Source organism: Musa acuminata, chromosome BXJ1-6, assembly GCF_036884655.1.
Source record: "Musa acuminata AAA Group cultivar baxijiao chromosome BXJ1-6, Cavendish_Baxijiao_AAA, whole genome shotgun sequence".
In the NCBI taxonomy this organism is placed as follows: Eukaryota; Viridiplantae; Streptophyta; class Magnoliopsida; order Zingiberales; family Musaceae; genus Musa; species Musa acuminata.
Genome location: NC_088332.1, coordinates 15486757 through 15512268, shown reverse-complemented (window position 1 = coordinate 15512268; position 25512 = coordinate 15486757). Strand labels below are relative to the sequence as shown.

At 38.9% G+C, this 25512-nt stretch overlaps 3 protein-coding genes and 1 pseudogene across 3 annotated transcripts; 1 reads left to right on the top strand and 3 right to left on the bottom strand.

The window, feature by feature from the left end:
- Positions 1 to 7153: 7153 nt before the first annotated feature.
- Positions 7154 to 11217, bottom strand: LOC135676493 (V-type proton ATPase subunit c1). The gene is made up of 3 exons (XM_065187741.1): positions 11035 to 11217; positions 10655 to 10940; positions 7154 to 7555 (listed from the first exon to the last, which is right to left on the bottom strand). Exons 1-3 carry the CDS (start codon positions 11108 to 11110, stop codon positions 7423 to 7425), a joined length of 495 nt encoding a protein of 164 aa, XP_065043813.1. The 5' UTR covers positions 11111 to 11217; the 3' UTR covers positions 7154 to 7422.
- Positions 11218 to 12133: 916 nt separating this feature from the next.
- On the bottom strand, positions 12134 to 17591 carry LOC103988166 (chlorophyllide a oxygenase, chloroplastic). The gene is made up of 9 exons (XM_009406710.3): positions 17447 to 17591; positions 16243 to 16488; positions 15706 to 15810; positions 15342 to 15617; positions 15104 to 15251; positions 14411 to 14595; positions 14174 to 14286; positions 13370 to 13664; positions 12134 to 12690 (listed from the first exon to the last, which is right to left on the bottom strand). Exons 1-9 carry the CDS (start codon positions 17519 to 17521, stop codon positions 12511 to 12513), a joined length of 1623 nt encoding a protein of 540 aa, XP_009404985.2. The 5' UTR covers positions 17522 to 17591; the 3' UTR covers positions 12134 to 12510.
- Positions 17592 to 19676: 2085 nt separating this feature from the next.
- Positions 19677 to 22728, top strand: LOC135676492 (serine/threonine-protein kinase SAPK7-like). Its single transcript, XM_065187740.1, has 9 exons — positions 19677 to 19928; positions 20024 to 20098; positions 20183 to 20284; positions 20359 to 20412; positions 20507 to 20599; positions 20675 to 20767; positions 21870 to 21974; positions 22054 to 22152; positions 22234 to 22728. The coding sequence occupies exons 1-9, from the start codon at positions 19809 to 19811 to the stop codon at positions 22567 to 22569; spliced, it is 1077 nt and encodes a 358-aa protein (XP_065043812.1). The 5' UTR covers positions 19677 to 19808; the 3' UTR covers positions 22570 to 22728.
- A 900-nt stretch (positions 22729 to 23628) lies between these two features.
- LOC135677464 (NAC domain-containing protein 30-like) lies at positions 23629 to 24624 on the bottom strand (annotated as a pseudogene).
- Positions 24625 to 25512: the final 888 nt, after the last annotated feature.

The window sequence follows — 25512 nt, the reverse complement described above, 5'->3', positions numbered from 1 at the left end:
GGAACCAGCCGAGAAGTCTCGAAGCTTACGAGAGAAGCTTATCGGAACTCACCAAAAAGATCGTCGTGAAGTCTAGGAGCTTGCTCGGAGTCCACAAGAACATTGCCGAGAGTTCGTCGGAAGCTCGCCGGAAGAATAGAAATAGGGACTTGTTTAGCTTAGCAAATGTCTTAGGATTTCATAGTTAGCATGTAATTGGGCTTGGATTTGGGCCAACACAATTAGGGGCCAGCTAGGCCCATGTAAGAACTGTGTTAGGCCCAATAAGAAGCCCAAATAGTGCCCCAAGAAGTCTTACCATCATGGCATAGTCTTCGAGACTATGTCAGGTGGTGGTATTGTCAATTTGGGCGATTGTACCGCCCCTAGCAGGGTGCCAGGCGGTGGTACCGCCCAGCACTGCCCCTAGGCGGTGGTATCGCCCAACGTAGGCGGTGGTATCGCCCGTGCCCGGGGAACCCAGGATGGAAAAGTTTTAGGCTCCAAATTTGAATCAACTTGAAGCCTATAAATAACCCTCTTATCCCTGGTTAAAGCACATAAGTATTGATAGTAAAAAAGTATAAAAACGTTGCTACAATCTTATGTGAGCTCCTCTCAAAGTTCTAAGTGTTAGAATAGATTGAGAGAGGAGTGAGTGGGGTTATAAGGGTTATCTTCTAAACCCTGTAAAAGGAGAATTGAGTTGTAAAAGGTGATTGGCCTTCGCCTATTGAAGGAAGGCCTCTAATGGACGCCAGTGACCTCTTCGGAGGAGGAAGCCGAAAGTGGATGTAGGTCACGTTGACCGAATCACTCTAAAACTGTCGTGTTCTTTGGTTTGTATTTTATTCTTGCTATTACCTTTCTGCAAACCTCTTTAAGTGCTTACTGCCTTCAATTGATTTATGAACGTGTTTCAAGTTAAGATATTTACGAAACAATTTTATGTTAGAAACTGGTTTTATCGAATGAAAGTTTTAAACTGATGTGATTTTACCGCTGCACTAATTCACCCCCCCTCTTAGTGTCGACCCCCATCCCAACAAAACTTCACTAACACTTAGAGTTTGAGAGGAGTTCACACAAAATTACAATAATATTTTCTTTTCTTTTTGCTCTTAGTTGTGTGTATGTTAAATAGGGATAAGAGGGGTATTTATATGCTCCAAATAAATTCAAACTTGGAGCCAAAACTAGTCTCATCTCGGGTCTTTCGGGTATTGGCAGTACCATCGCCTATGCTGGGTGGTACCACCACCTGCAACACTGACACTGTGCGGTACCACCGCTTAATCTAGAGGTACTACAGCCTGACACAGTCTTGAAGACTGCTTGGCAGTACCACTGCCTGATATAGTTTTGAATGACCCAAACAATAGGCCTAATTTAGCCCTGATTCAGACCCAAATGGCCCCTAATTGATTTGGCATTGTTTCACCCCAATACCGACTTAATTAGACAAAAAACTAACTTGATCTAGATAAATTATTACAAAGCACGAATCATTTGTTGTCTGGCATGTCATTGGTTCTTCCGACGCTTCGCCCGATCATTCGGCGCATCGCTCTCTCCTTTGGCGTATTGCCTAATCAGTATGTTGACCTCCGCAACTCCGATTTTCTTGGCACAATTTCCGCTCTTCTTGGCCCGATGCCCGAATTCACGACAAGAAGCCTTCTGTCGACATGTCGACCGATCCTCCAACTCGACGTCCAATCTTATGACATGTTCCACTCTGGCCCAACATTCGATTCCTCCTGCTTCAATCAATTTGCCTATCTTGATCGAAACTAGTCCTACATAATTCAAAATGCAGATTAGATCATAACATTATCAATTGGTTTCATCATCAAAATTTGAGATAAAAACAATGATAACATATAAATCATGCATTCATATGAAAGATAAATATTATTTCATAATTTCAAATATATACATGTGAATAACCAAATGAATATCCAAGAACAATAATTGGATTTTATTTGCCATATGTAAAAATATAATCAATAATACATTTGAGAAAACTATAAAAGTGAACCGTAATTTATAGTTTTTTTAATCAAAATTAAATCTAATCAAATAATCAAAATATAATCATGATTAAATTCAATCATAATTATAATAAATCATATTTATTAATTTTATAATTGAGAATATAAATTAGATATTCTCAATTTCATAAGGGTAAAACTATAAATATTTAACAAGATATAAATTGGAATTATGAGATTTGTAAAGGGCAGAACTATAAGTTAGCAAAACCTTAACCTCAAGGGCAAAACAATAAAAATGCTAAAACCTTATCTGTAGTGTCGTCACTGCCTGCTCGTGCGACACTATCGTCGTGGGGCTGCCTCTGCCCGCGCGTGGCCACTGCAGTGATTCCTGTTGGTGTGTGGCCGTCACCTGGGCACAGTTGCCCACGCGTGGCCTACCCATGCATGGCTGCCACCTGTGCGTGGCTCCTGCCCACGTGCGACCGCCAACTTGGTGCGGCTTGTGCCTGTGCGCGGTAGCCACTTGAGCACGGCCTGCCCACGCGTGGCAACCGCGTGGGCTCTATCTACCCATGCACGACCGTTGTCGTGGCTGTCTACCTTTATGCAACCGTCACATGGACGTGGGTTATGCCCGCGTGCGGTCGATGCATGGGCGCTGCATGGCTGCTGCGACGTACACGTTGCCCAACGTAGCCTCTACCACCAGCAGATTGGCTGGTTGTACACAACAAGGTCGACGACGACCATTGCTACTTTACGATTATTGGAGAATAGGGATCATTCATGCATCGTAAACAAAAATAATAGATCTAATATATTCGATCTTAAGAACCTAGGCTCTAATACTAATTATAAGCATAAAATTTATAATATACTATATTAAATACGAAAACAATCTCTTATGCCAAGATTGAAATAAAATAATTAGATATGATTTTATGATACGTACCTTTTGATGTCATCTGAAAAAGAGATCTCTATTTTGATCTACAAGGATACCGTCTTTAGATCCAAGATCGTTGTCAATCTGCAAAAGAACTAGATTCTTTACTCTCTTCCTATCTTTTCATAGGATCACCTAAATTGATGGTTAGGGAGAAGACTTGAGAGAGAGATTGTAATCCCTCAATTGAGATGCGTAACCTCTCTTCTTCTTATTTTATAATCTCTAAAGGTTCTGTCTATTTATAGGCAAGAGCAAAGGGTCTAGGATAAATAATTAGGAGAGTTCCTCCCATCAATATTATCTCTTGAAGAATCATACTTTAAGTGGACTTTTTTTCTATTGATAAATATATATCATCAGAATCTACATAGAGAGGGGAAAGTTCAATAGGCTTTATATTTGGAGCATATGGAGATTTGAGTAGCAAGTGGATGAGTATCTTCGTAGCCTCTACCGTGTAGATCACCGCTATAGAGAAGGATAGTTAACCTCTTTCATCCTCTCCCATAGATCTGCAGGAATTTAGAGAAATACGATTTCCTTAAGTAACACAACCATCTCACGTATGGTTTTCAGTTTCGTGAATTTTTGTGCACCAATCTTCACATGACGATGAAATATTTTTGTGAAAATCTAATATTTTTGTTTATGTTCTTCCATTGCATGTGATGTCGCCCGTAAATTTTTCAATACTTTGGTTGTATCTTAACAATTTGAATCTATATGATATTCCATTGTTGTTATGTGGTGATTTGAATTATATTATTAGTCTTGAAGATAAACTAGGTGGACGTCCCTTTTTTTTAATACTTTGATTTTTGGGTTTCAAAACTTTATGATACTATTAGTCTGGTTTCATGGATCTTGTTTCACATGATATAATAATAGATTTAGATAATATTGAAATTCAGCTCATTTCGATTGTGTTCGTACTAATAATAATTGGTTTTTATATATTAATGATGTACCTATCACTCATCTTCCTTGTGTTGTCTCTGATCATGCCCCATTACTTATTATAATTATGACTAAAATGGTTAGTACGAGGGGTAAGAAACATTTTCGCTTTGAGTCTCATTAGCTAGAATATCCTGGTCTCACCCCTATTATTCATGATAACTAATTCTCTTGTGACTTCAATTTTAATGTTATGAATTCCTTTCATGGAAACATAAGGAAACTTAGCTCTAAGCTCACAGTTTGAGATAAATCCCATGTTAGCAGCATTGAGAAGAACCTTGTGTTGATCTCAAACTAGATCAAAGACATTAAGTACCTCCCAGATCCAAAAATATCTTAGGGGGCTTTACAACAAGCACATTAGATCAAATGGTGGTCTAGATTTAATTGTAAGAGGACTATTATAGAAAAACAAAATACTTCTATAACATGGTTCGAATCAAGAAGCTTTGCAACTTTGTTAAGATCCTCCACACCGATAATATGAATTGTCGACCTGATTCTAATACTTTCAACTATATCTTTGGTTACTAATATTCTATTTTGTGGACGATCGATCTTAGGAAAACCTTGAGGATTAATCTAGTTATTTGGCCCTCTCCTAGATCAATAGAGATTGATAAGAAGGTTTCACGAAAGGTTTTTCCATCATTGAAATCCACGATGCCCTTAAAAATATAGATTTAAGCAAAAGTGAGTGGATATAAGTATTTATATAGATTTGCTATGATTCTGGAAGAGAAACAAACTTAATTTACATCCACAAGAAAGATAGCCTCATTAAAATTATTGATTTTTGTTCTATAGCTTCATGCAATGTTATCTAGAAGCTCCTCTCAAAGTGCTAGATAATTGCATTAAATCTTTTTTATGTAAGCTCATTAATCAGGATGCATTTATGATAATAGTACTATTGCTTAAGAATTGACTAATTCTATATATAATTTCTATGATAAAAATTTTCTCATTTTGATCTAGATATATTTACAAAAAAGCATTTGACTCTCTTTCTTGGTTTGTTTTATCTAGCATCGCAAAATGAACTTTTCGTCATTTATTTATTGGATTTTAGCTTATGTTGCTTCTCCTAAGTTTAGGTGCTCAATGAACAACTATAATTCATGATTGTTTAGAAGTCAAAGAGATGTTCAGTAACTCTTATCTATTCTCTTAGAGGTGAATGTCGAAAATAATAGAATCAAACTATTCATGGTCAAAAGTATCAAGATTTCCCACCTTGTATTTGTAGATGAGATCATGATTTATATAAGGATCACACCCAAATCATGTAAAAACTTGTCCTACACCTTAAAGTTGTATTCTCCCTAATAGGTCTTAACATTAATAAGGGTGAATTTATTGTATTCTTCCATAAACATAGTCTGTCACATGTCAAGCATAGAGTTTATAATATCCTTTGGCATCATCAAAAGGCACTTGGCTTATTCCTTACTTGGGAACTTTCTTATAGAATTCATCCTAACATTTAGACTTAAATTATTGATAGATCTATAGGCAAAATCCTTGGCTAACAAAGAGACTTTTGTCCTAAGATGGAAAAGTGATATCGATAAACTCCATCCTCAACTCGATTCCTCTTGATTCCATCGTTAATTGTTCGACCACTAACAAATTTGCCAATAACACTAATAAATATAATAATTCTTTCTTTTTGGGCAACTCTATCTTTGCATCGAAAGGTTAGACTCATCAGCTGGGACCATGTTGTAGTAACTAAGGAGAATAGGAGGCCTGAGGAAGAGAGATATTAGCCTTTGGGATCATGTTGTAGTAACTAAGGAGAATAGGAGGGCTGAGGAAGAGAGATATTAGCCTTGTAAGGTACGCACTAAATGTTAGATGTATCTTATATGTTGTTAATAAGTTTAATTCTCTTAGGGCTAGAATCTTAATAGCCAAATAATTCTCTTAGAAAGATTTCTCCCATTTGAAAAGACATTACATCAATCATTTATTATATTTGTGAGAGTGTTGGAAGAGTCATAGGATCGATCATAATAGCATATTAGGCTTTTGGGTGACCCATGAATCTCTAATTTTTTTCCAACTTATAATATGCTAAGGATCTCATTATAAACAGTATCTGGAATCTCTATTTTTTGCAAGATACCTTTCATCCTTTCTTGGTTGGTAAAATAGTAGGTATTCATTTGGCCCTTGAGTTCGATAATGAAAGCTGGATTTGGAGCTCTCATCCTCAAGGACTTGTGACTTGTAAGAGTATTTATAGATACTTAAGAGACCAATAAGTTGATCAAGAGAGGGGTTGGGATGGCTTGAAGCTCGGAGACTTTTTTTGTGAAAACTCCTTTGGACGAATTGCCCATCTCCTTATGGCTTTTAAGCATCGTACATCGATCGTTATGTCGACCAATATAGTATTTGCAGCATTGGGATAGACTCAGCAAAGCACATCTTATTCTCCTATAGCTTTGGTAGATCTTATCGAGACTTTCTTCAATCGAAACTGGACTTTAGATTCTCTCGTATGAGTGATTGGTTGAATGATGATTGGGCCAGGGAAGAGAAATACCTTAGGAAGATCACCAGCATCTACTTTTCATTGTATCAACTATTGTTGTTGTTGTTGTTATATTATTGTTATTGTTATTATTATTATTATTATTATTGTTATTATTGTTATTATTGTTATTGTTATTATTATTATTATTATTATTATTATTATTATTATTATTGTTATTATTGTTATTATTATTATTATTATTATTGTTATTATTATTGTTATTATTATTATTATTATTATTATTATTATTGTTGTTATTATTATTATTATTATTGTTATTATTATTATTATTATTATTATTATTATTATCATTATTATTATTATTATTATTATTATTATTATTGTTGTTGTTGTTATTATTATTTTGGAAGTGTTTCTCGTAAAGATTCATTCTAATGTCTCGATTATTTAATTGAATACAGTATTTATTTTTAAAAAAAAAGAAAGAAGAAAATGAGATCTTCCCAAAAAAAATAAAAACAAAGAATATCAAACATTCTTTTAAAATATATTTATAATATTGATGAATCTAAGGATATGAGTACCTCGTCTTGTCTTCACTTTCTATTTATACCTAAAAAAAAAAGATGATCTAAAAATTGTCTAATGCTGGTCAAGAAGAGACATTTATCAGTTTATATACAAATAACAGGAACAAACACAACGTCCATCAAATTGGGAGGTCATTTCTATTAGCAACCAAACAGGCAAAAACAATAATAAACTTGAAATCAGCTGAATTATCTATAAGGAGGCAACGTAAATCATTTAAATTTACTTCAAAGTCCTCACGGAATGGAGGCACGGCGTGGCGTTTGCCGTCATCTACAACTTGCAGTACAACAAGATTACAGTGCCAACTTATTGAGGATATAGCGTGAGTCCTGTAATGACTCTTATCCGTAGGAAGTTCTGGAATAAATTACGTGACGATCACAAAGGTCGACAAAAATATGCAGTAATTTTCCATAAAAGTGTATGGTCCAATCTTACTCTGCTCGAGATTGACCAGCCCGAGAGGAAAGGATGATCCCAACGATGAGACCGTAGAGGGCAAGAGCTTCCGCAAAGATGAGAATAAGGATCATTCCCACAAAGAGCTTTGGCTGCTGAGCATTGGCCCTACGACAGATGTAAATGGCAAAATAAGTCGAGTTTATATAACAGGAGACTAGATTAATTAACTAAAAGATGAGTCGGGCACGATCATTAAAGGGTGAACTTTCAAATACTTCACATAAGAAATACACAGCTGAAGACATGAGAATAAAGCAGACAGAGAAACCCCTTGGCTTTTACCGTATAGGCATAGAAATAAATAAGCCTAAATTACACATAAAATGATTTTTTTCCCCCTTTACAACAACCAAAGGCCAACAATGAACAACAGCTGAATTATAGGAAAAAAGTGCAAACAAAATAAGCATAAATCTACAAACATAGAAATACCAGGTACATCAAGAATAATAACCATGATTCACAAAGGAGCTGGAGGATCCATTAATTGTACCAACATCCAAGTTCATTGACAACGCAAATGTTTGTCAGACAGAGGGTTAATAGCATCAAACATAAGAAAGAAGCTTTGGAAATTTATCCCACCTTGTGACAGGGACAGTGCCCATGTACCAAGTCGGCTCCCCTAATCTCAAACCTGGCATTGACCCACCACATACAGAGACCTTTATGTTGTTTCTACTTCATAACTCGTAAGTCATCACTACATCCATGTCCATGAGGGTAGAACTTAACTGTGTTCAAAACATGCCATCATAATATTGGATTTCATCTCATAACCTAGAAGCTTTGTGATTATTAGGTAGCTGTCACAAAATTTAGACATATAAACTGATGCCTGCAAGGTCAATCCCATGACCATAACAATAAAGCTGTAATATTTGAGATTGAAATACTTAAAGGACCATGCAAACTCATCTTCAAAGTTGAATAATAGCTTTTGGCATATAAATACATGACCAAACAAAAATTGAAAAATAATGTCAAAAAAATATGCATCAAAAGCATATAAGCATTGATAGAAGATAAAAATGTCAAAATGATTAACAGTTTTTTTTAAATTATGCAACAATAGATGTCCCAGCCAATTCATTGCCTCAATTATTAAAAGACTGAAATAAGTACAACAAATGTTGTTTAAAATTATGCTTTGACATTTCTAATCAAGTCAAAATATTGTCCAGAATGATCTATAAATTTACATAAATTTAGTGCCTTTGAACTGGGACAACTCCTCGACCAGGTGTCTAAAAATCATGTATGCTATTGACATGAAAGTTACATCTCACCTTATGGTCTTTAAAGATATTCTATTCTCAGCTAAACAGTAAACCATATACCATATACATTCATCCTAAACAAACATCTGAGTCACAAGTTCTTGGTGTTCCTTCACTATCCTGATCCAGCTCAATCAGCAGACTACTAAATCAACAACTCTACTTTTCATAGAGAAATAACATGAGTTCACTATGACAGAGGGGTAAAATGACAAACACTCTTATTTGTCCAGAAACTGTTTTAAGAACTTTCCCACAAACAAAAGACTTTCAGTTGGCACTGAAAATACAGATTCACAGGTTTGAATGAAAGTCATTCAACAGCCTACAGATATTTCTGTTGAGTTCTACTAATGTTGTGAGATCAACATATTAAAGCATTAACATTCTGACACTTTGCCAAAGACACCTTATCTTCTTTGCAAGGAAACTGTCTCTAGCTTTTGGCATGGCTCTCAATCAAACCATTAGCTCTAATAAGAAAATTCCAGAAACCTTCCAGTTCTTCCAGTTCTAACCATTTAGTTTAATAACTTAAAAAGATCCATATGTGAAAATCAATTACCATTTTATGATAAAATATTAAAAGATCAAACAAGTGTTTGAGTTTCAAACAACGTATTTGGATCAACTTTGAAAAACTCCCATTGAGTTCAGAATTTAAACTCTTTCAAAGGGCACAAAGTTGAAACTAAATTTTAATTGAAACACAAAAATTAAGACAACAACTTTAGGCTGAAGTGGGGAACTTCATGATAAGAGATGCTCCTATACACTTTGCGTCACAGCTCAGGCTTGATGGGCTAACTGGTCTATCAACTTTGTTTGGCCCAAACAACTGACCTAAATGCTTAGGCTGAAATTGATAGTAATACACTCATTAGACCCTTATGAGTCAACCTTAGTCTTGCCTACTTCCGATGTGAGATTAATTGGTGGAGTGTTACAATTTTCCAACTCAAGGGCTTGACATCATCGTCAAGGTTTAACATAACTCATATCAAACCCTAGCATGATGCATGTGAGGCGTAACCCAGTGATAACTCTACGTCATGACGAATCATTTGATTCCAACCACATATAGCTCTTTCCTACTCAAACCCTCTTACCATACCCAAATACTAGATTGGCTCGGCTCTGATATCAAATTTTACGATCCGAACCTGATGGGCTAACTTACCTATCAACTTCATTTGACCTAAACCACTATCCAAAATGCTTAAGCTAAAGTTAATAGTAATACACTCATCAGACCCTTATAAGTCAATATTAATCTTGCTCGCTTCTGATGTGAGACTAATCGAGGTATTATACTTTAAACAAAAAACACAATATTCAATATCAGTAGATCTTTATAAATAAACACATTTTTTTCAACATATTGTTTCACTTTTTCCTTTGAGTTAGCAATACAGCATTTTACCTGTTCATAAAATTTTCTTATATTTCCCCTAACTATATTTTGTACCAAACTACCATAATTCAACTCCATAAAGTTGAAACTACCAAAACTATGTTAGGTCAGTAACAAAACCATACAGCCCATTGAACCTTGACAATTGATCATCATGTATTTCCTTGTCAAACAACAGGTCCTGACATATGGCTGTTTGTTCTTTTTCTTTCTTATTCTTCGTTTTCCATTTTTTTATTAATATGCTTTAATATAAACTTCTTGTGAACGCCACATTGCAATTTCAACGAACAAATTCAAGGAGCACTTCGGATATCTCTTGATTAACGATGTGCATTCTTGATCAAGCTAACGACGGCAATATATCTTCACGTATTTGAGAAATAAATAATCAAGATGCAATAGTAACACACACAGAAATAGCGAATAAAGTTTGCTAATCGAACCAGAAAAAGTCTATGCAGATCATTCTCAGATCTAGAGAGGCCAAATAGACAATGAAAGAACTACCTGACTCCAGCATCGCCCACGATGCCAATCGCCATCCCAGCCGAAAGTCCTGCAAGGCCACAGGCCAGTCCGGAAGAGAGATGCGCATACCCATCGAATAGGTAGTACGACTTGGCCTTGGGGTTGATCCCGGTGCTAATGATCACCGCAATAATGAGACCGTAGATCCCGAGCACTCCAGCCATGACGACAGGCACGATCGACTTCATCACGAGCTCCGGCCGCATCACGCCCATGGATGCCACCCCGACGCCGCTCTTTGCCGTCCCGTACGCCGCCCCCATGCCTGCGAAGAGCAATAAACCAACCAAATTTACATCGAAAGAAGCTCGACGACGGAATCAAAACATAGAAAGCGCGGAAGAACTGCGAGAAACTACAGGAGAAGACAAGGGCCGCGGCGGCTCCGAGGAATCCGAAGAAGGGGGCGGTTTCGTCGCCGCTGAAGGTCGACATCGTTTCCGGGGAATTGGGGGATTTGAGGAACCCTAGTTTCTCGAGAGGAGGAGATGAAGAAGAAGAAAGAGCGGATGGCTTCTGGTGATCGGAAACGCTATTATTTTTGGGTCAGGAATCGGAGGACAAACAAAGAGAAACCCTTCTAATTTCCTAAAATTACAACTATACCCGAAGAAATACAATCTCTCTATGGGTGTGTTAGTCATTTCATTTTACTAATTACACTCTTCTTCTGTCTTCGGACACGTGGGCACGTGAAACGCGTGTCACGGTGATGAACGGCATCTGATGGGAAGACCAGTTCCGCAGTGGTGTACGACTCGTTCGGATCTGGATCCTCTCCAGTCATGACTCCATTAGAACCGTAAAATTCCATAACGGTTTCGACGTTTGCAGCCATCAATTTGATTGTGGTCAATCAGACGGCCAGTGGACCAACTCATGACATGTTGCATCGGGAAGCAAACAGTAGCGAATCGGATGCTCGTGGATTTTATCCTAACCCGAATATGACTAGCTATCAAGTAACCAAATCCAAATTTTAAATTGAAGCATACCCGAATCCGACTTAAGTGGATCAGGTAGATTTTTGTTTTAATGTTTCCTCTTGCATTATTTCTTATGTAAATTGAAGTTACTAAATGGAAAGAGATTGGCTTCTCTTCATATATTTTTGCTTCATTATATGCTAGTGGGTAAGTAGAAAGGAACAACAAAATCTTTGATGAAATGAACAGATTGATCATATAAGAGCAATTTATATGAAATTTCGGTTCAATATTATCTTTGAATAATTTTAGAGCACCACACTGTAATTTTCATTAAAGCACACAGAGAGATGACACCACAATTTTGGTCAAAATATTCAGTCAAATCTGCAAGTATACTCCATTTAAGGTGCTTATTTCTGTGGTTGATGACCAGAGCTATATTGCAACTTAGATATGCCTTGTTTCCAGGAGAAAAATATAATAAAGGATTAATGAATAATGACATATAAAAAAGGACTAGTGGAGTATGTGCAGGGATTTAAAATTTTGGCAAGACTGAAGGATATTACCACACAATAGTTTAATTTGGAATACAGCAGATTGCAGACATCAATGACAGAGAGGAGGTGAAGAATACAAAAATGTTACAGATAATGTACATGAAAAAACAATCAAGACATTCTTGCATGCCTTGGAATCCGAACTAATGTACAGCTCACTTTCACAAGAACAGCCAGATCATTCCAGATCAGCTTCTGCTTCAGAATGTGTGTGGTACTTGGATGTTTCTCCTTCATACTGAGCTTCACAGAGATCACGGCTATTAGACCTCCATCAACAATTCATTGTGTTAATAAATGGCAGTGGGGGAGACAAGAGTAATATCTTAAAGGGACTTCTTGGGCATCAGAGATATTCATCTTGTTTGGGGGATGGTAACTGCTTAGCTCCTCTCTCGAGTGCATCTCTCCACCGACGATATCGTATCCCAAGCTTGTCATATGAGACCGGCAAGTTCCACACATTGTCCCCGTTGAGCATCCGTTCCTGTTGGCCAATCACGAGCCGCAGGTCCTCATTTAACACCTGGTTTAAGAATTCAAATAGCATGAGAAGAATGTAAAGGATTGTAGGAGCTTTTGCTGCATAAATGCACCTCAATGGATCATCTTAAATATACAACTGTCTCTTGCTTGGAAGAGAGGTGCATCGTGGTGCATCTATTCATGTTCTTCCATATCAGTCCTAAAGAAGAAGAAACAAAAGACCTCCCTTTCTTCCTTTGACTATGATTTTACAAAGTAGATAAATGCCCTAACTAAGCAATAAGTGCTTTCATGTCTGCTGCTGATATGATATCTTTTTCAAATTTTCTATTTTGTAATCATAAATGAAATGATAGGTTTGAGAAGGTTATGATCTCATAGTGTCTTTGTCTCTTACATTTGTTATAGGATGGATTAGGTTTTCAATGCAAACAATTTTATTGGTATCATCTAGCAATGGCGTGCATGGATTCACAACTAAATTATGGGAGGAAAACTGATGCTGCTGAAAAAACAATTAACACTTCATGAAGATGATCAAATGGAAAAATTTTATCATGTTCTTCACATAATATCTTCCATTTTGCATATAGCTTTTCATGTCTTAGTAATTCTATCGTAGGTATTTTGCATTCTGCAATTAAAAGCAACATATCTCAGATGTTTCGATTGCTGGAAATTTAATTGGAGCAAGGCATATTTTGGGTTGTAAGACTCACCTTCTCAGCAAAGTGTCTCCACAAGAGGTGCATAAAGGGGATGTTCTTCAAAAATGGGGCAAAATCCAGTGACATTCTGTACAGCAACCTTGTTTTCTGTCTAGAGGATGGCAAACATACATGAAGTTGATGTAAATGTGTGGAACATTGTCTAGTAGTCTTTCCCTTCAGTTTTCCAGGCTTTGAAATTCCGATTGTCGAGAAGACAATGCAAGGAGGCCGAAATTCCATGTCGATAGGATAAGGATCCCAGTACCCTTGCATGCCCGATGCCGGTGTGAGGAACTTCACCAAGCTGTACATTTTCAGATCATATTTTAGTCTAGGATTAGTGAACTGAAAAAGATGGAATAGTTCTTTATGTTTGAAGGAGTTCCGGTTTACATGAAGTATAAGCTCAAGTTTCCTTGGACATAATTGCATCGCCATGGAGGACATTAGAGCATCATGATTGATGAAATTGTGCACATCTTACACCTAAATACTAACCCAACTAGGCGGAAATCCTCTCCCATCAAGATTACAAGGAAAAAATGGATTGTAACAAAATTTGTGAAAATCACTAGCATAAATTATGTTCAGCGCATCACTTTGCAATGGTAAAAGGATCAAGTTCATTGACTCACAACAGCATAGGATCATCTTTCTGACAGTGACATATTCTTCTATTTTTAATTATTCTTTGCACAAAGGAAGTGATTCTTTTTGGCATCTCGATTTGGTTGATGCAACCACAAAACTACTCCGGTATCATTCTTATTGATTCTATTGGCTTCTGGCTTCAATTTAAATCGCAAAAGATACCTTGGAACACTCCATCCCTTGGCAAATGTTGAGGTGTGAGTAAATGGAGCATGAGCAAGGTCAAGGAGGTTATCCAAAAGAAGCCCATGCTCAATGGGCAGCTCCATCACAATCTGTGCAGATGAAACAAGATTAGAACCAAGCACAGGGTAAACTATTAGGAAAGTACAGTATTCAGAAGTCGCAGCACATTTTCCAGAGAAATAATGCACCATATCATCAAACTCAAATCTATACCTCTGCATGAACTTTAAAGCCCGGGGGAGGTTTCAAAGAAGGAATAGTAGCCATAGGAGGTGCTTCACCTGGCCAAATCCAAACCATTCCTTCTTGCTCGAAACATGGCAATGATCGAATCCGCACATTAAGCAGTTTGGTGGATGGCATTTTTTCACATTTCCCATCAGTTGAATATTCCCAACCTGAAATTTAAAGAACCATGAACCATGCGAAAACCTTGCTTCTTGCTTGAGCAGATGAGAATGTATACTACAAAAGAATACATCCAGTGTGTATTTCATGAAAGAAAACCAGAAAATTTTGCTTATTCTATGGTTCATGCAAAGAAATCAAAATGATATTATTGAAACATTTGCTCCTATAAAGTCTGGCAGATGTTCTGGGCTTGCAAATCCGTACAGGTGCAACTCCACATATTATACAACATTAAAACATCCAGAATAAAAAAAATTAATGTCTTACATTATTTTGGAATCAATATATTATTAATATGTTCAGATTGAGAATATAATGGAACGGTGTCTACAGTTACAATAAGAATGCCGACCGTATCAAGAGTTGAAAACCAAAATTCTTTATATGAACTTCTAAACATTAAATTTTATGTGCATATTTTCAACTTTAAGGCTCCCACTGATGGTACAGGCAAATTCTGATCCAATGAAATATGTATGTTTTTCTCTAACTTACCATGGTAAGGGCACTGAATACGGCCTTCAGTCACTGATCCTAGATGAAGAGGACAGGCTCTGTGAGCACAAGTGTTCTGAACGCAGCCTGGTTGACCATCTTTTCCTCTGAATATGACCCATGGCTCCTCGAAAATATCTATTGGTATCTGAAAAAGCATTTAAGTCATAATGCAGAGAACAGAAGCAGAACCAGAGCCAAGGTTATCTCTCTTAATATAGTATAAGGGCTTACTTACCATGGTATCATCTTTTAGATCACATGAGAATGCCACTGGATACCAAAAGTTTTTCAAGTTAGGGTGGTATGATTTGACAGGACCAGAGACATTTAGTCCTCTTCTGGGCAACTTATTTTGTGAGGTTTCTATGGATGACGAAGAAATGCTTGGAGATTGTGCCTCAGAATTAAATTGATCTGATCTCCTGTCATCTAATAGTCTTTCATTCACCAACTTTTCCATGTATGCTAACTTGTCCAATGCTGCACCTACCCTTGCTTCTGATATATGAACCTGATACATTTATGCAAGTAGTTATCATGATGATCAAGATTTATCCAAGCAGAAACTAGTCAGGATGCAATTAGAAACACTCCCATACCTCCCTGTGGGCCTGTGCAAGGTCTTCCTGCAACTCTGCAAGTTCCTTCTTCATGGTGCCAACTGACTTGAACTCACGAGCTAAAGGGTTAAGGACATCGACCACCTGCTTAACCAGAAATAAAGCAATCGGAATAAATCTGGTATGCATTACTTCATGTTAGATATGTTTTCCAGGTTCTTAGTCAAGGAGATAGTAGCTCAGAATATATGAATGCTTTAGCTACAATGCCAAAGGCCTTTTTCGATTCTTAACAGGCATTACCAGAATGTCTTGTATTATTTGTTGGTAATCTAATAGAAGCTCAGATTACAATCTTGAAAATGGCAATTTCAAACATGAGCAAAAAAGGAAGTCATTATTGACTTAAAAGGATGTGTATTTGCAATGTCATCCAGGAGATAAGCTTTAGCAGCATGACCTACATGTCATCCAGGATACGAAGACCTTTTCGTGATTAGATTAGTATAGTGCTAGCGTGACTCTAAATGTGTATAAAATATCATGGAAAGTTCAAGAAACATGGATCATAAGCACCTTCTCATGAAGAAGCATAATGCTTAGCAAGTCTTGACGAGCCCTCCAGTCACAATATTGAATATCAAACATGGCTACTTCCAGAGCTTGGTTCATATCCAAGAGTTTCCCCTTAAAATGTGGCACTCTAGGCCTAGGATCTTCCACATCAAAAATGGCTTCCCAAGTGCTCCTCTTCTCCAAGCTACCTCTCTCTTCTTCTCCAAACACAGCAAAAACCTTTATTCCGTTTCTGCCACCATTACCCTTCACAAGTTCAACACAGCAAAAACAAAAAAGAGTAGTTCAGGTGAATGCATGTGTTCTTTCAACTCATTTGATTCAACAATATATCAAAATTAGGAAAAACAGTAGAAAACCTAAGCCTATTAAAATAACTCTTCACAGCTAATCTGAAACAGATATTCCAAGTAGAGAAACCATTAAGGTACCATAAATGAACAGTTGTTTAGGATGCTGGTTTTGACATGTAAAATACATCTCCTTGGATGAAGATGCTTTTTAGCTAAACATTTCGAAGATAAAATACAATTTAGTATAGATATTGCCAAAAAAAAAAACCTTCAAAATATTTAAGAAAATGTTGACTTCAGCATGCTGGATCACTAGTTCATTGTGTAGGTCAGTTTTGTCTCAATAGGAAAAAAATGGATTCTGCATGCTAGATTAGAATACCATGATTTACAATCTAAATGTCACAGTCCTGAACTGTGCTGGTTAGTCAAACGTCTGGTGACATGACAACTGAAACTTTTAGACAGGTTCAAGACTTCAGTGAAAATGCAACTACAATAGCATGGCATAAAAGCATGAGGAGATGTATGCTTTCTAACGACAAAACTACCTTATCACCAGTACTTACAATTGAGGAGAAGAACTATGTCTATGTCCTTTTCTACAAAATGCATTTCTTTTGGAGGAAATCCTTTTTACAAGATTAACAAAAGGATTCAGAAAATGATGATCTCAATTGGTCTTCAAATCATGCTCTGACACCATCATGTCTGCAAAAAATTAGACTTCCTAGTTTGTCAAAACCCACAAATTTATGATCGAAGCCAAGCGATCTTCTCCGATCACACAGCACACTGTGGAGGCGAAGATTATACGATGTTCACCAAGATGCAATCTTGGCAAATGGATGCCGAAGCTTCGACAAACAAACATGAACAAGCGGATGAATCCTCTCGAGACGGAGAGCTACCTTCTTGGAGAAGGACGTCAGCGGGCGCCGAAGCGAAACGGGGAGGAGAGACAACGCTGCTGCGGCCGTCGCCATGGCCGGCAAGGGGCGGAAACAAGACCGGACCTGGTGCCCCTCGTTTGGATGCCCGATTTGGGGAATCGGGTTGGCGAGCAGCGGGCGCTGATAAGAGCCCGAGCGCGCCGCACGAAATCTGGGCTGGCCGCCCACGAGTCGACACGTGGACTTACGACCGACGTATTGGCCGCCAAGGTGGACGCGGCAGCCTCCACAAGCTCCCGCGGGGCCCACTGACCGAGAAGCTACTAAAATCTTGCCACGTCATCCCATATCTTGGCTTATAGATTTTTCCTTCCTATTTTTCATGGTGCACGCAGGCACTGTACCCAAATGGTACCCAGTGGGACCCAAAGGGTCCGAATGCCTCGATCATTTCCCTTATCGTGAGTTTTGGATGAAATCCTTTTCTATCATATATTAAAGTCTATCCGATGTGTTTAAACCGATCCAAATGTTTCTGCCTTTGTAGTTTAAATTATCAAGATTTTAGTCACGAAAACCATCTCTTTTATCTATAAATATCATCCTTATAATATATATATATATAATTTTGTCTCATGCCAACTCATTTGTTACATAAGCTAACATATAAGTATGGTTCCAAATCTCTCGTAGTGCTTTCGGATGTATCCTGCATCAATGATGGGTAATAATTATCATACCTTATCAAAATCAGAAAATAATCAGACAATTCATCTAATCTTTTCTCACGTCATTCAATAAGAAAACTTAGAGATCAAATATAAAAAGGAATTAATCAGCTCATGTTAAAAGTGAGACTCTTTATACACTAAATCAGTCATACGGTTTATCCTACTGTCTTTTTTCTTTCGTTGACTTAAGCATCGAAAGGATTACATTGGACAATCCACGACGCCGACCTATCATGCACAGGATCATACACTAGGATAATCCAATCTCGAGAAGAAACCTTGCAACCAGGAAGATCCTGATCCGCCTACTCGATCAATCCTCGACAATAGGTGACTTTCGAAACAGTGTATGTGATTTTCTCTCACCAAAAATTTCATATAAAATAAAAAGAAATATCTCAATAAGCTTATACGTTTAATTCACTGTATCGATCGAGGATACTCATGACACCACCCGGAGGTACATCTATTTGGCACATAAATGTTTGTGTGTGTTCTTGTCTAACTGTGATGGGGAGGTAAATCCGTTTCACCATATAATCATTTGTCTTATATGGACTTGTTTTGTTTACATATAATCTTTCTTCAGCATTCATAACAGCATCATAGAATATGTACAAATAAAGACCATACCTAACTTAATTTGACTGAACTCAGTTTATTCGAACACAAAGTTTGATTCAATGTCTTGTTACATAATGTTTATCTTGTGATGTATGAAAGCAGTCATATTAAGTACAAGGTTAGCTTGTCATGGGCGAGGATTGTATGGCATGATTGGCCAAAAGGGCATTCTTTAATGCCCTTTTTTTAATAGAAAATATCATAAAATAAATGAAACATGAACATATCTAATCACCTTTCTATTACATATCTATAAAGAGATCCTCTTGTGATTTTTTTTTTGCTTAGATCGGACAAAGCCACACATGTAAAATAAGGATTCCATCATGCAAAAGACACGTAGATGGACGCAGAATCGAGTGAGCATGACTAAGATCAAACGTGGCGATTTGTCTGCCTTCCAATATAGTCTTTAAGAGTGGTGGCATGTGATTTGATGACTCCACTAGTTTTGGCTATTGAATAGGAAGAGGAGTCCGACATAATTCTATGGGTGAGTGACGTGCAATAATTCGTCAGTGATATATATAGAATAATATATTCCTTGGTGGTACAAAAGCATGCTTTTAACTAAAATTAATGTAATTGGTGTCTCGTACAACCTTCATATGCAATCCGACATCAACTCGAATGTTACAAGACGTTAGGTTTCGAGGAATCCGATATTATATTTCGTGTTTGGCTTCAATTTTGGATGCTCATATATATATATATATATATATATATATATATAAAGATGTTACATTAGTTCCCCAATCCGAATTGTTCGCGCCACTCGTCCAATCGCCACTGGCGCAGCAAGGAAGCAATCGTAGCCGCCTAGTAGCGTAACTTATGTTCCGTACCCGTTTCTGGGCCCCGCGCAGGACCAACATGTGGGGTACCAAAAAATATTCAATCATGAGGAAGGTAGGGAAGCGGGCACCAAGCATAGACCAGCGTTCCCCCGAGTCCAGAGACGACTGTGGTTGTTGCTGGTAAAGCTGAAGGCGTTCGAGCTTGGCGAGGAGGGAAGGTAGAGGAGGATGGAGAAGTACGAGGTGGTGCGCGACATCGGATCTGGTAACTTTGGTGTGGCCAAGCTGATGCGCCACAAGGACACCAAGGAGCTCGTCGCCATGAAGCACATCGAGCGAGGTCAACGGGTGAGCTCCATTGCTCGTTCGCTCGATCGATCGGATTGGTTTGGTTTTCTTTCCCGTCTCCTTCTTTTTCTGATTCGTGGTTTTTGGGGAAGTAGATAGATGAGAACGTGGCGAGGGAGATCATCAACCACCGGTCGCTTCGTCATCCCAACATCATCCGCTTCAAGGAGGTCTGGGGATTCCCTCGAATCGAAGAGCGGCCCCCCTCTTGTCCTCGCTTTTCTTTTTGATTGGCATCGGAATTCTCTCTTCAGGTTGTGTTGACGCCGACGCATCTGGCGATCGTGATGGAGTACGCCGCAGGCGGCGAGCTCTTCGAGCGGATCTGCGACGCCGGAAGATTCAGTGAAGACGAGGTTCCCGAATTTACCCTTCTCGATCGTCTTCTTCACAAATTAACTCGAGAATTAGTATCGATTTCCTCTTGCAGGCGAGATATTTCTTCCAGCAACTCATCTGCGGTGTCAGCTACTGCCATCTCAGGGTACAAAATTACCCTAAAATTTGCTTTTTTAACCCCAAAATCGAAGATTAATATGAACTTACAACTATATTCGATACGTAAAACAACCCTTCAGCAAATTTGCCACCGGGATCTGAAGCTGGAGAACACCCTGCTCGATGGCAGCCCGGCGCCGCGCCTCAAGATCTGCGATTTCGGCTACTCCAAGGTGCTCCCCTTCTCCCGATTATTAGCAGCTCAAAACATCAACACGTACCATTAGAATCTCTATCCGTTGTCGCAGTCGTCGCTGCTGCACTCGAGGCCGAAATCGACGGTGGGGACGCCCGCGTACATCGCCCCGGAGGTTCTCTCCCCCCGTGAGTACGACGGAAAGGTGACCCGCTCCTCCTCCCTCGTTTACTTGATCACTACCAGCATATGGTCTCCATCGATAGTGTCGATACTATGCAGTCAATGAGGACTGCGTCTTGGGGAGCGGGGAAGCACGGATCTGGACCCTTTAACAGAGGGGCCCCGCCTCAAGATTCGTGAATGGGCCGGAAAGGACCCGGCACGTGGCTTGGGGGCCACGTCTGGTGCCGTTGAGGTTGGGTGGGAAGAGGTGGGGGGGGAACGAGGTTGGTCCTCTTGTTCGAATCCTCCTCTTCGTTTATTGACGGGAATGAATCTGTCCCATCAATTACTGGATGGACATTGTCACATTGGATGGTCCTTGATGAAAACACCTGACTGTCAAAGGATACTTGGTCAAAATGATATTTTGACCTGTTAATTTGCAAGAAAAAGAAGCTACTCTGAAAGATAATTGCTTGAAATGTTTTATATGGACAAGGAAGAGAAATAATTAGCCTTTCGGATGGATTATTTTGGCTCATTATAATGGTAGATGAATCAATATGGTCTTGGGGTACTTTGATCTCCTGTCCTACAAACTGAAGTATACATACAGTGATGTAGACCGATCAAAGTAAATGGTGATCTTTGTGATAAACTTTACATCAAAGTACCAAAGAGTATGGTTGATTTTTATAGGCCTGTGTCTAGCTTGTGGATTTGTGTTCATGGAATGAATCAGTTGCGGTTGACTTGTTATTGTGAATGTTGTGTTGTATGGCTATGCATCAATTCAAGAACAAGACAAATTGTTCTTCCATATTTCTTTTGATTGCATTATCCTTTCATCTACTCCATGTTGTTCTTTCATCTCCAATTTCGCAGATGCTGTTGTTTGCAACACATCACACTTTCTTTTTCCCAATAAACAACGAGAGTGGTATCTCATTGTAGAATCTGCAGTGTCTTTTTCTTTCCTGACAACCTTCTCTTCCAAACGGAAGTGGCCTAGTAGATGACTGCTATTGCATGGTGTAGTCTTTCCTAATGTATATTCCAGTTCACAGCAGTTTGCCTGTTGTGTTTTCGACTTAAGCAACATGTTACTTGTGCATCTAATTTTGTGCTAGAAAAATGTGTAGCAAGCAGATGTATGGTCATGTGGAGTAACTCTGTATGTCATGCTGGTGGGAGCCTACCCTTTTGAGGACCAAAACGATCCCAAGAACATCAGGAAGACCATCAGAGTAAGACTGCAAACTGATCTTTTTTCTTTAGAATTCTTTGATTTATCTTGACATAACCCAATAACCATTGTGATTGCAGAGAATAATGTCGGTGCAGTACAAGATACCAGACTATGTTCACATATCACAAGACTGCAGGCAACTCATTTCCCGCATCTTCGACGCCAATCCGATGAGGGTAATTCTTTGAAATGTTTTCCACGCTCTACTTGTAGAAGAATGGTATGACTGGATTGGCATGTAATGTAATGCTATGCAGAGGATCAAAATAAGGGAGATAAGAACCCACCCTTGGTTCCTGAAGAATCTCCCCAGGGAGCTCACAGAAGCAGCACAAGCAGTGTACTACAGGAGGGACAACAGCATTCCCCCCTTCTCCACCCAGAGCATCGATGAGATCAGGAAGATATTAACAGAAGCTAGGACACTTCCAAAGCCATCTCGGTCGATTTCCGGCTTTGGGTGGTCCGAGGTCGATTCTGAAGAAGAGGATAATAAGGAAGAGAACCAAGAGGTGGAAGAAGAAGAAGAGGATGACGAGTATGATAAGACAGTGAAGGCAGTCCATGCTAGTGGAGAGTTCCACATCAATTGACATGTAAGTATGGATCTCATTGATGTAAGATACAAACCATCTTGCCTACTCCTCTGCTGCTTGTGTTGATGGATGACCCGTTTATTTTACAAGTATGTCTGTGTAGTAATTCAAGAATTTTATGGAGTTATTTTAAGACTTGAAGCCAAGTATTTCTTATGATATGTTTATTTTACTTTATATGTATATATATATACATATATGTATACATATATACATATATGTATACATATATACATATATGTATACATATATACATATATGTATACATATATACATATATGTATACATATATACATATATGTATACATATATACATATATGTATACATATATACATATATGTATACATATATACATATATGTATACATATATACATATATGTATATGTGTGTGTGTATATATAAACAGTTTACAGAGCAGCTTAAAAAGAATGATATCTCAGAGAATATGGAGATTATAAACTACATTAGAATTGCTAATAGTATAAATGCTGTGTATGGGTTATATTAGAAGTTACTATGCATCTCGATAGATGTTTATTTCAAAGTAACAATTGTTATAGACACCAGTAGTATAGTTATGATATGATACGTATATGTACATTATATTTTTTAATGCTTCTTTTTATCTCTCATCTGTGAATATATTAGCAATATGATCAATTTTCACTATGCTAATCATGGAGTTCCTGTATTAAGGGTTAACATCTAAGTTAACACATATGAGATCATATATCAAGACAATCCAAAAACTTCAACTGTCATATTGTGATGCCCACCCAAATCTTTGAATCTAAGTTAAGCTTGTTTGCTCAAAGTGCATTTCTTAATTCTTCTCCAAGAAATCATTCGATTAACTATTTTCATCAATTATTGTACATGTCAAACACATTCATACAGCTGATCTTACTGGCTACCAAAACATGAGTGCATCATATTACAAGGTTTATTAGCAGTACAAACCAAGTTCTCATCAAACTCAGAAATCAATCAGGGCTTGTTTCATATCACTACATTCCTACTACTTATGATTGCATGGGAGAACTCTTTGACTTTGCTACCATGCTTTATTAGCAACATAACAGCTGAAGAGACCATTAATGTCGGCATCATGAGCTATCAATCTATGGAAGAAAACATGCTGTGCTTGATTCATTAGACTGTGAGACAAGGAGAGCAACTTGTCCAAAACCTTCCAATCCATCATATGCCCATTACGGTTGCTTCTCTTCTTACCGGCACTCGTCTCATCACTGCCTACAACATCACCTTCAAGAATCTCCGCCCGTGGAATGATGCTATACCCAACAGCTCTCTCATCACAAAAGTTGCCTCTCATGCTCACTGTGGTTTCAAGACTGTTGTTGTAGGTAGCACTAACATTGCTGGCGCATGGCCTTTGAGTAGGTGTTGGCTTTTGGAATGCTCTACATACGGACCCAACCTTCTTCCTGCAATTCCTGTAATTGAATGAGCATGATACCAAGTGCAGAATGATGCAGTCGACTGACTTGCCTGAGAAGATGCAAGTTCACTGGATTGAAGACGGTATTCATGCATGAGCCAATCGGTCTTCCTCCCATTTGGAGCTCTTCCCTTGTAGAACACAAGAGTCTTCCTCAACCCTATGAATCGGGAGCTCGAAATCACCGGTTTGTCTCGCCCCGTTGCTTTCCAGAATCCAGCAGCGGTGGCTCTGTTGGTGCGAGTTCCACTTGGATACTTCCTGTCCTTGTGGCTGCACAAGTACCACTCCCTTTGCTCGTCATGCCCATGCCTGCACCTGTCTATATATCGATCGAAGAGAGAGAGAGAGAGAGAGAGAGAGAGAGAGTTTAAGGCTACTATAAGAATCTTACAGTAAGTTCTCCATGGACAGAGATCACGAAACTTGGAGATCCCATGGTTCTATTCCGTAGAGATCGACATCCTTAATGACAACAAGATCGATCTTCTGAGAAGCCACCTTCGTCGCAAGGTAGTATCCGACGAGCTCTTCCTCGGTGGGGTGGAATCTGAAACCAGGTGGAACGCAAGAGTCCACCACCTCCATTGCCAATTCACCTGCGGACCACCACAGGTTGAAGAAGATGGTACGTGAAGCACGTAGTAAGCCCTAGAGAACGAACCTTCTTAGATGTCCTACAATGCATTCTCTTTGAGTGCACCACAATGTTTGGGGTTCCATCAACATCCACCACCGCGCCCCACACAGATCTGAATGGGTGAAGGCACTAACGATGACCATGCGCCGCAAACAAATTGACCGCTTACCACTTGTAACTCGATCTCATGAGCATGCATGCATGAGTGATCATTTCAAAGGAAAGGGATGAACGGTGATAAGGTATATTTTGGATCTAGGTCATGTCACGGTCGACGCCATGCTATGTTACAGCCAAGTCAGCAAGAGGAGCATCCTCACGCGCCAAGCCAGAATCCGTACCAAAGCGTTGCTCGGTACGTCCCATCCCGGAAAGCCCGGGACGATGCCACATGGCGCCGTTCCGTGCATTCCGGGACGGCGGCCGCATAAAGGTAGCATCTCACCTCTCGAGGATCGGTCACCATGCTAAACCCACGTATGACCGACCCTCGTACAGTAGTATAAAAACCCATAGCCGGCATCCGGCCCAGAGAGAGGCAAAAGAGAGAGAGAGAGAGAGAGAGAGAGAGAGAAACCCACCACTGACTTACTCATCGGAGGGGCCACAGTCAGAAAACACCCAACGGGGGCCTTCTGTGCAGGAAAGCAGATCTCCCCAAGGCGAGACCATCTCGATCGAAAGAGGCGCTTTCAACATTTCGACGCCAGCACCCCGCCCAGAGGGCACGACCGACCTCGGCAACCAGTCCACCCGGCCGAAGACTCACAACATTGACCCGTGAACCAGGGCGTGCTGACTCATCAGCCATGGCGCATCAGTTCATCAATATTTTT

Bases quoted from the DNA above. Each gene is read 5' to 3' on its own strand.
- LOC135676493 (XM_065187741.1), bottom strand. From the start codon at position 11,110: ATGTCGACCTTCAGCGGCGACGAAACCGCCCCCTTCTTCGGATTCCTC. The intron at 10,941-11,034 runs GTAGTTTCTCGC...TGCTCTTCGCAG, and splicing joins CGCGGCCCTTGTCTTCTCCT to GCATGGGGGCGGCGTACGGG. The intron at 7,556-10,654 runs GTAGTTCTTTCA...CATCTGTCGTAG, and splicing joins GTGGGCGATGCTGGAGTCAG to GGCCAATGCTCAGCAGCCAA.
- LOC103988166 (XM_009406710.3), bottom strand. From the start codon at position 17,521: ATGGCGACGGCCGCAGCAGCGTTGTCTCTCCTCCCCGTTTCGCTTCGG. The intron at 16,489-17,446 runs GTAGCTCTCCGT...GAACTTGTGAAG, and splicing joins TGACGTCCTTCTCCAAGAAG to GGTAATGGTGGCAGAAACGG. The intron at 12,691-13,369 runs GTGAGTCTTACA...TTCTTAAACCAG, and splicing joins GGAGACACTTTGCTGAGAAG to GTGTTAAATGAGGACCTGCG.
- LOC135676492 (XM_065187740.1), top strand. From the start codon at position 19,809: ATGGAGAAGTACGAGGTGGTGCGCGACATCGGATCTGGTAACTTTGGT. The intron at 20,285-20,358 runs GTTCCCGAATTT...TTCCTCTTGCAG, and splicing joins GAAGATTCAGTGAAGACGAG to GCGAGATATTTCTTCCAGCA. The intron at 21,975-22,053 runs GTAAGACTGCAA...TTGTGATTGCAG, and splicing joins ACATCAGGAAGACCATCAGA to AGAATAATGTCGGTGCAGTA.